Source organism: Arachis duranensis, chromosome 9 (genome assembly GCF_000817695.3).
Source record: "Arachis duranensis cultivar V14167 chromosome 9, aradu.V14167.gnm2.J7QH, whole genome shotgun sequence".
NCBI lineage: Eukaryota > Viridiplantae > Streptophyta > Magnoliopsida > Fabales > Fabaceae > Arachis > Arachis duranensis.
Window position 1 is genome coordinate 7,923,280 of NC_029780.3, and position 10,251 is coordinate 7,933,530.

General features: G+C 33.6%; 1 protein-coding gene across 1 annotated transcript in view; it reads left to right on the forward strand.

Annotated features, from left to right (window-relative positions):
• Positions 1-51: 51 nt before the first annotated feature.
• Positions 52-10,251, forward strand: part of LOC107464430 (glycine--tRNA ligase, chloroplastic/mitochondrial 2) — a gene marked incomplete at its 5' end in the record, with an annotated part of 22,344 nt that continues 12,144 nt past the window's right edge. Inside the window, 18 exon segments of the mRNA XM_016083342.2 lie at positions 52-102; positions 495-562; positions 940-1,021; positions 1,130-1,193; positions 1,309-1,364; positions 1,482-1,559; positions 1,823-1,897; positions 1,985-2,055; positions 2,885-3,001; positions 3,118-3,219; positions 5,042-5,168; positions 6,231-6,314; positions 6,487-6,573; positions 7,700-7,801; positions 7,881-7,944; positions 8,657-8,712; positions 9,450-9,521; positions 10,034-10,116. Coding sequence (XP_015938828.1) covers positions 52-102; positions 495-562; positions 940-1,021; positions 1,130-1,193; positions 1,309-1,364; positions 1,482-1,559; positions 1,823-1,897; positions 1,985-2,055; positions 2,885-3,001; positions 3,118-3,219; positions 5,042-5,168; positions 6,231-6,314; positions 6,487-6,573; positions 7,700-7,801; positions 7,881-7,944; positions 8,657-8,712; positions 9,450-9,521; positions 10,034-10,116 — 1,439 coding nt within the window.

Here is a 10,251-nt window from a genome sequence, read left to right on the forward strand (position 1 = left end):
CTCTCTCTCTCTCTCTCTCTCTCTCTCTCTCTCTCTTATTGGTGTTTGCAGGACTATTGGGCTTCTGTGGGATGCTCCATTATGCAATGCAGCAACACAGAGGTAAAATTTACTTGTTGTGTTGCCATTGTTCCCTCCTATTATCCACTTAAGTTGTTGTTTTCTTCTTCAATTGTTGTTGTTGTTCTTCTTCTTATTTCTTCTTCAATTGCTGTTGTTGTTGTTGTTCTTCTTCTTCTTCTTGAGCTCAGGAGACAGTAAAAAAATTTGAACTTTAAAAATTCAATTGTAGCAAAGAAAATGTTTTGCAATTGTAGGATTGTATTTACTTCTCGTCTTGTTTCTACTACTGATTACATTGTAATATTGATTTATTTGTTTCTGTTGGTAAAAATCACGATTCTTTTAATTTTTTGTTGTAATATTCTTTATGTGCTCTTAGATTTTTTTTGTTTTTTAAATTTGGCATCGTTTTTTTTTTGGCTATGGTGCAGGTTGGAGCTGGGACTATGAATCCTCTTACATATTTAAGGGTCCTCGGTCCAGAACCATGGAATGTTGCGTAAGTATGCTTTAGATGTAAGTTCAATGATGTATGGATCAACTTGAATATCAGTTTGGTTCAATAGAAGTTGTTTCCAGGAAATTACTTTTGAAAATAACTGAATTTATCCTCTTCTTGCAAACAATGGGATTCGAGGTGTATATGTCATTTTCACACTGTAGTATCCGAAAGTTGTAGCATATACTGGTGCTGAACAATGGTATTGTATTGGAATTTAGAAGTGTCTCTTTTTCTCTGCAAAGCTTTTGCTTCCAAACCTACCTGAGTTGAGTGTGTAACTTTTTTCTTCTTTTAAAATGTTTTTTTTGGTTATCTTATATAGTATGAGGGTTTTGTTTCTGAAATTTCTGGCAATGTTGATTTTATGATGAAAGATATGTAGAGCCTAGCATCCGCCCCGACGATAGCCGATATGGAGAAAACCCAAATAGGCTCCAAAGACACACTCAATTTCAGGTGAGCTTTATATGTCAATCACATTCGGGAATTCAAGTTGTAGATTAGTGTCAAGAATAATTCTTGTTGTCTTCTACCATTGAGTTCTTGGTTGCTTTCAAATCTCAGGTCATATTGAAGCCTGATCCTGGAAATTCACAGGACCTTTTTATCCGCAGCCTATCAGCTTTAGGTAGTAATTGAGCCTAATATCGTCCAAGTTGACTGAAATAGATTATGTTATTCTGATTAGTAGCTGTTGTTTTAATTTATTAGCATTTGATTAATGGAGCGCATGCTTGTTGTAGGTATTGATGTTACTGCTCATGATATACGATTTGTGGAGGACAATTGGGAGAGTCCAGTAAGATATATATTTTTGGTCTATAGTCATTTTAATGCTGCTTATGGAATGGCATTTAAATTGCCATCTCCATATTGACGTATTGTGAAAAGAGTGCGAACTGAAACTGTATTATAGGTTCTTGGTGCTTGGGGTTTAGGCTGGGAAATCTGGATGGACGGGATGGAGATTACGCAATTCACCTACTTCCAGCAGGTATTCATTGTTGTCTAGAGACAATTATTATTTTTTAATACATAAGAAATTGTTCCAGAGAAGAAAAGTTATCAAAGAGCTAGAGGACGATATATCCTGCGTAACTGACATGGGAATTTTTCATAAAAAGAATGAAAAAAGAAAAAAAAGAAGATTAATGGTTTTCTTATCGTATGTTGATTGCAACCTTTGCTGTTGACTCATTTGAAAAAATGAAACCCTTCAATTTTACCCTCTTGTTCTTATTTCTCCTTTCACTCCAGGCAGGAAGTCTCCCGCTATCACCTGTTTCCGTAGAAATCACGTATGGCCTTGAGCGTATCATTATGTTACTACAGGTCTGTAGACTAAATTGCTTTTTCTCCTCTCTCAATATCTATCATCTTTTAAATAATTTTAGAAAAGGTTCTTAATTTTTTTGACAGGGAGTTGATCATTTCAAGAAGATCAAATATTCCGATGGAATTACATATGGAGAGTTGTTCTTGGAGAATGAGTACTTGACTTTTTGACTACTTGCTTTTGAATTGCATCTGATTTTTCTGAGTTATCATCAAGACTGTTTATTTTATTTTAATCTATTTTGCATTTAGATTGTTTCTTTTTAAATCTCTTTATTCTTTTGGACTATTACTGCTCTATTCTAATGACCATTATCATGGCTCAAAGTGAGAATAGAGTACATAAACTGTGAATGTTGAAAAGATAAGGTGAAATATTGTAAAGCAAGGAACCAGTTTCAGATATGCAGAGGGATTGGAAAGATCTTCTAAAGTGACTAGTTTTATGAGTTTCTTTTCATAGTTTTCTTTTCCTGGTTTTCTACGTTGAGGATTTCTCTTCCTCTAGTCCTTTGTACATAGGAAATTTCAGTGGAGGAAATTAAAAAAAAAGGGTATCTTCCCCTATCAACATAGGAGTGCAATACCAATTTCTTAGTGGCCCACTAAATATGACTGGAAGACCAGAGCAGCGCAGATAACTTTATGCCACTTCCTCCTTATTATTCCTCAAGTTAGTTATATCATTTTTCACTGAAGCATAACATAGCCTTGGTTGTACAGTAGAGGAATAAAAATGTCTTTATGTTTAATAGCATATGCCAAAGAGATAAAAAGTTACATGATACTGAAATAGAAAGTAAGCAGCGAACAAAATTGCATACATTTCAACATAAATTTTGTTTGTGTATATATTGATGCTTTAAAAAATTGCCTGTAATTTATAAGTCTGAACCTGTTTATTTGGGGCTATCTAGTTTCTGTGTTGTTAATCTAGACTTCTGTATCTCTTAATGGTGATGATATTCTGTTTTTCTGTTTTAGGAAAGAAATGAGTGCATATTACTTGGAGCATGCCAGTGTTGATCATGTTCAAAAACATTTTGATTTCTTTGAGGAGGAAGCTCGTAGATTACTTTCTTCAGGCTTAGCAATCCCTGCGTATGTTTATGCTATTTAATTTAACTGTGTATTGTATTATTGCTCTTATTATTCTCAGTTCTGTTTGCTTCTTCACTGTCTTTACTTCTGATGTATGTTTTTTCTCTACATGCTAGGTATGATCAGCTTCTAAAAACATCTCATGCTTTCAATATATTAGATTCCAGAGGCTTTGTTGGGGTGACGGAGCGTGCTCGATATTTTGGTCGAATGCGTAGGTAATGCTTGTTTCCTGAAATATAACTTGGATTCTTGAAGGAGATCTATATCTAATTGCATCACTATGAAAGAATTTAATCTTGGTTGAGAATTACTTCTTGAGATCTTTCACAGTATTGTTCAGTGCAAGTCTCATATGAAAGATTTCGGCACATAGTAATTTGTTCTCAACTCCTAGCTTTAATATGAGAGTGTCATATACCCATATTTCTGTGCAATTGATAGCTCTCTTTCTTCTATCCAAAAAAGGAAAAGTAAATTGATGATTCCCTTTTAGTGTTAACTTTTTTATTTTTTAGATGAGAGAAGAAATATTATTAACATGAACGGAATGACATTACACAAAGGATGAAGGATACGTGAATAAAAAATACATTAAAAGAGCAAAGCTATCCGATTTCTCTGCATATAAGAGAAAAGATATTGTTAAGGACTTGGGCTTTATGTGGTGCCTGAAGTCTCACATTAAGTAGTATAAGGTAGCGTTTGTTTTGAGGTACTGAGACAGAGACTGAGAGACTGGAACTCCGTATCATGTTTGTTGGCCCAGAGATTGCCAGATTGGTACTAAAATTTCAGTTTCTGTCTCTAAAATTTCAGTATTTCAGTACTTCCAAAAAGTGGGGACACAGGGGATTGAAATTTTTGGAGACAGAGATTGAAACTTTAATAACATTTTATACTTACAGTACCCTCATTTCAATTAATTAATTCCAACTTTACCCTTTTGCAAATTAAATTAGAGTTTCATCCTTATCTTAGTCTCTGTCTCCCATTTTACACCAAACACAATACTGAGACTTATTTCCGTCTTTGTTTTTCAGTCTCTGTCTCTCTTCCAAACGCTACCTAAGATACTTGATGTTGTATTTAAGGATGTTGGTTCTTCTCTCTTAATAGCTAGCTTTTAAGATGTGGTTCTCTACTTTTGTTAGGTTAATAATTGTTCCAGAGCCAGGTTGTCGGCACCATGGAAAGGGCTACCTATTGGCTGGATTAAGGTCAATATTGAATATTGATGGCCAATAGCCAAGTGGCTACTGCTGGGTCAGTATTGATAGAGTGAAGCCATCATAGACATCAACTCTCTAGGGAAGGTGCATTGTTAGGGAGAAGTATTATGGGGTTCCCAAAGTCTTACATCGAGTTGTATGGATGTCTGATGTTTATTTAAAGAGAGTGGTTCTTCTCTCTTAATAGCTAGCTTTTAAGATGCGGTTCTCACTTTCTTAGATACTGAACAGATATCTATCTAAAACACACTATGTACACTTGCACCAGGCAGATGCAAGATGCTGAATTGCATCCCGCAAGACCTGCTTGTCTGAAAGCCTTCCATTAGATGCAAGAGTCACACTCCTACCAAGTACACCAGCTATGGCATATGTTGTGCACTTTGCGGGCAAATTGTTATGAACTTTTTGTGCTTGACATCTTTAGTCTAGTTGCATCATGTAAAATTTTCCTCACATGTCAATTAATTTATCTATACTTCATTAAGATAAGGTCTAAGATAATTATTAGTAGAGTAATATAGTTTTTAGTGTGTTTTCTGATAAATTGATCCAAACTTGGACAGGTTACGTATGTTGTGGTACACTCGTTGCGATTATATAAATACTCTCATGAATAGAGTATAAATGATTATCAAGTTAGGGTCTCCCGTTTTTCTTCTACTCTTCTAGCTTCTATTTCTTTGAGGATTTCTCAATATTTTTAGGATTTAATAGTCCATGGCATAATGTTATTGGTACAGTTTTAATGCTTCTTTGTCTTGATTTCAGTATTTTGTGATGTTTACTTTATTTTGGTTTTCTTCAGTTTAGCTCGCCAGTGTGCACAACTTTGGTTGAAGACTAGGGAGAATCTTGGCTTCCCTCTTGGTTTCATCTCTGAACCTGATAATTTTGTATTGCCAAAAGAAGTTCTTGAGGCTGCTTGTGAGAAGGTTAGTTAAGTGGGTCAATTGAGTCCCTTCTCAATGTTTAGTTTTGTTTAAGATTTATGGAAAATTTACTTTCTTTATGTAAGATCCATAAGCTAATCTAAGCACTCCTTGCTTAAAAATTTTACATTATTAGTATTTGAGCCAGTTATTTTTCATCAGAAATGCCGTCATTATTCTATTAATCATTTTTGTCTACACTTTCATCATCAGCATTCAATGATCTTTTTTTTCTTTGTTAATGATCAGAGATCTAGAATCTTGGCCTTCATTTGACATCTTAAGCTTGTAGGAGAGTGGATTTTTGACATTAGGGCATCTATGATTTAGTGGATCAGAAAAGCTTACTAATAGTAGGGATTATGACTTACTAGTAGATGATTTATCTTTTTGTAGTCCATTGAAGGGACAATTGCATATTTGTTTGTGTCAATTAGAATTGAAAGCTATGGTGTTATCGCCTAGAGTATTAAAGCAGTGTAAAGCGATATTAAAAATTAGCCCTAACTCTATTGGCAAACATAAGTTTCAACTTTGAACAGGAACTGGTCCCTGTACCATTAGCACAACTTGCTTGCTCTGGATTCATATTCTGTGTTTGAGATATATTTTGAGGGTCTAATACATATCTTGTAGAAATACTTAAGATTTATGGGTATCACGGTTTGGAAGAGCTATGAAATCTTTACTTTCATGTGGCTTGATGTTTTAATTGCTGGAGGTAATTTGTTTGTTTGTTTATTTAACATTATGTTTTTTTGGTTTTGGGACAGAGGAAGGAATTCCATTTGTAGGGGAAAAACCATACAACAAAGCATGACAATACCTTTATAGGTTGGATAAAGGAATACCATCTAACACAAACTGACAAACTTAATAAGAGCTATTTGTCCCTAGAGTAAAATGTTGGCACTAAGAGTTATATGGTTTATTCAGGCTTGAATAATGTTTTCTAAGCTGCATATGTTTTAGAGAAGAAGGAAAAAAAAATTTGAATGAGTGTCTTATTGCATATGCATTTCTCTTTTATTTAGATATGAAATTTCAAGCTTTATTTGGTTACAGGTGCATGATCAGTCAAGAGCATTTGTTCTTGAAATTGGAACAGAAGAGATGCCCCCTCAAGATGTTGTAGATGCAAGCAAGCAAGTATAACTTTCTTCATGTGATTAAAATCATGGAATTTTCTTTTCTCCTATTTATTGTTTCTGGAACTTATCTTTTATTAATAAGTATGTTTTTTCTCATCCAGTTTTGTCATTATTTATTATTAAATTAATTGTTCATTATCATCAAATATTGATTCCTCTCGTTATTGTAGCTGAAAGATTTGATGCTGCAATTACTAGAGAAACAGAGGTTAAAGCATGGCAACATGCAAGTTTTTGGCACCCCACGCAGATTAGTGGTGAGGGAATAAACTTATATACAACTTTTGTCTCTAGATATTTTGGGATATAGCTCTTATTTTCTGCATTTCCCCCTCTACATGCCATAGGGATAGCATTTCTCACTTATCTTTGATCTTCTGCTTGTAACTATTATGTGGGAGCTATCATTTCTCATATGAAGAGATTGGAAGCTTTCTATTCTTCTTGATATTTTAAACTTCCTTGCAGTTTCTTCTCTTCTTTTGATTACAATGTTCTTCTCTTTATTGTTTACTTGTTATCCTTCATTTCTTCTAGATGCTTTCTTGGATCAGTTTGATCTGGAAAACCTGAAAACTTAAATTATATCAACAAAAATTATTTGGGTTGGTTTGGGTAATTGGTTCATTTTATGAAGTCATACCCAACTAAATCAATTATTCATAGTACAGTTTTAGGTTTATGATATTTCAGCTCGATTGCTCAAATACTCGATAAGATCCTGATTTTTTTAAAATTATTTCTAAGCTTTAATGTTTTTCACTTAAATTTTATTGATAAAATCACTTTGAATTTCTTTTCTAAGTCTATTCACAATATTATTAAGCATCTCATAACCAGATCTACCATCGTCGTCATTGTTGTCGTTGTCATAGTCATCATTGATGTTATTGTTATTGTTTTTATTATTTATTATAATTGTTATTATTGTTACACTTGCGGTACATAGCCGGTCCCAAGCCCGGATAAAGGAGGAGGGTTGTGTTAGGTCTTCGGCAACCAACATAAAAATATAGCCGAACCCCCATGACATGTTGCTGTTATTATTATTATTATTGTTGTTGTTATTATAATAATTATAATCATCAATCTCATCAATTCATCATCATCATCATCAATATTATTAAATTAAATTAGTTTGATTTATTTTTTGCACAACATTGAACGAAGCCAATCAGTTTATACGCTAATTCCTTCCTGCAGTTGTTACTTCAGTTTTCTCTAACTAGTAGATATAATGTAAATGAATTTGCAGAAGTTCCAACTTATGATTTAGTACACAGAATGAGAAATTTTCTATATGCTGTTATCACAATGCATACCTAGAAATGTTGAAGTAAAACATATATTAATTGTGTCTGTTTCCTGTTTTGAAATCCACAGGTTGCCATTGAAAATCTTTCCACAAAACAAGCAGAAGTGGAGGTTGAGGTTCGAGGTCCTCCAGTTTCAAAATCGTTTGATCATGAAGGAAACCCAACAAAGGTTTTACTCTGTCTGAGTAGTTTTATAATCATGAATTGCAGTCAACTACTTCTGCCTTAATTTTTTTATTTCATGTCAGGCCATTGAAGGATTTTCCCGTAGATACTCTGTTCCACTGGACTTGGTATACCGAAAGGTTGATGGTGAGTATCTGAAGACAAAGCAGTTGTGTTGTAGGTTTGATTGTGTTTCTTTTGGTCCTGTTCAGTATATTATTTTGTGTTTTTGTTGTACTCAGTACATTGTTATGAGTTGTAAGTAGTTCAGATTGATGCTTTATGTTGTTTGTAGCTCCTCAAGGACTGCCCCCCCCTTTTCCTTTTTTCTTTTCCATTTTTGTAGTGGTCCAATATGATTTTTTTTTCTTCAAAAGAATACAAAAACAAATACATGTTAGATATATAACCATTCATGGGTCTCTCCCTAGCTTAAACTTTTGGGATAAGTGGTTACATGATATAGTATCATAGCTTTTGTGACCAATGGTCTCAAGTTTGATTCTTGTTGCCCCCATTCTTCCAAAAAACAGGATAGAATTTCAGCACAAGGCAAAAAATAGACTTATGGTAATTCACGCTTTAAGCCTAAAAAGGCTGCATATGAGGATGCTGTTAGATATATAACTATTTATGTGGTTTTACTTAACAGTCTAAGTTTTTTGTGATAAGTGGTTTCGTGACGATACATTTGCATAGCCACTAGTTCATAATGCAGAAAAATTAATTGGCTTGACACATCATCATTTGCTGCTTTTATGGAAAGGAAACTTTATGCTATTAGATTATGGTTTCTCTCCCAATTTAAATTTCCAGTCAGTTTTCCTGTTAATATGCAGTTTGCTTCTTGACATTGCAGGAAAAACAGAATATGTTTATGCTCGTGTGAAGGAGCTTTCAAGATATTCTTTAGAGGTTTTTCTATTCATTATCTTTAAAAAATCTTGCCGTCTATGTTTGTTTAATGTTTTTTTTTCCGAGGATGCAAGTTCCATGGTTAATATAATATATCAAATATTTATGTGGCTTTTTCCTTAAACCTACAGGTAGCTTTGATTCTAGACCACATATATAATTCCATATAGTAACACATATTTAACAAAATAATTTCAAAATGATTTAGAGTCAACTGAACTTTTCAAACAAATTGAAGCAAAATGACCAAGAAATTCAACCCTTAAAGATCTGGACCACAGAGCCAGGACACACAACATAAAATACCAAAAAACGTGTTTCCTCATTTCCATAAGGAAATGCATCAGAACAAGGGAAGAACAAGTGTCATACAATTTCTGAGTAAGCACTAGACATTACACATATGTGAGGGGAAATAATCTTGTGTAGTTTATTAGGGAACTTGTCTTTATTGTTAAGTGTTAATACAATTGTGTACTTCAGTTTAAATAAAAGACTTGATGTTAGGGGGAGCATTAGATTTGTATAAGGTTTATAAAGAAGTATCCTTATTCATAGAATGAGCGAGGACTGAAAAACTCAAAAAAGGAAAATTTCAGGCTATTTCCCTTGAGATATACACAAGGATATGTTCAGACCACTGACTCATGTATTCATCTATGATTTATTTGTGTTTATTGCTTTATTACACTTTGTAAGAAAATGTCATTGCTGATTATCAATTATACTCTTGTTAGGTTCTGTCTGAAGATTTGCCTGCTACTATTTCTAAAATATCATTTCCAAAGACGATGAAATGGAATTCTCAGGTATGTGGGATTTGAAGTGTTTTCTGTATTAGAATGATTTGTTATAATAAAATGATAACAATATCTTATAAAGTATAACGCTAAACATTGAATAGAATTATAGTTTTATTAGGCCTCATACTTTGAGTCAACATCAGGCTGGCCAATAGGGCCATTTAAGTATAGTTGTACTTTATTGCAGCTATTAATTCAATTTCCATACTGTTCATCGTTCATGATAGTATTATACTAGATGCAGGAGTGCGTAGTTAACCCTATTTGATGTTTGGATTGTTTTCCATAACAAGGGGAAAAAACATGTGTCAATGAAAAACAACTAGAATCATTTTGCTCAGTTTTATTTAATAAGAATCTTCTAGTAATTGGATTTATTCAGCCCTAGAGGAAATATTTGACAAAGCAATCATTCTTTGTTCCATGGTGTTATAAAATACTTGCAAAGCTTATATGTGATCCTATTTTGAAGTAAAGGAGGCAACTGGATAACTAACATGGTCCCTTTTCATATATAGGTGATATTTAGTAGGCCTATCCGTTGGATTTTGGCTATGCATGGAGATGTAGTAGTCCCGTTTATGTTTGCTGGGGTATTGAGGTAATTTATTCTCTTTGGATATTCTCTCTACTATCCCATCCCCTAATGCATGTGTTCAGGAGTAGGTTTCAGCTTTTTCATTTTATTCATAAGCACCCCTTGAATAGATTGTTATTTGCAGTAGTTTGCATATGT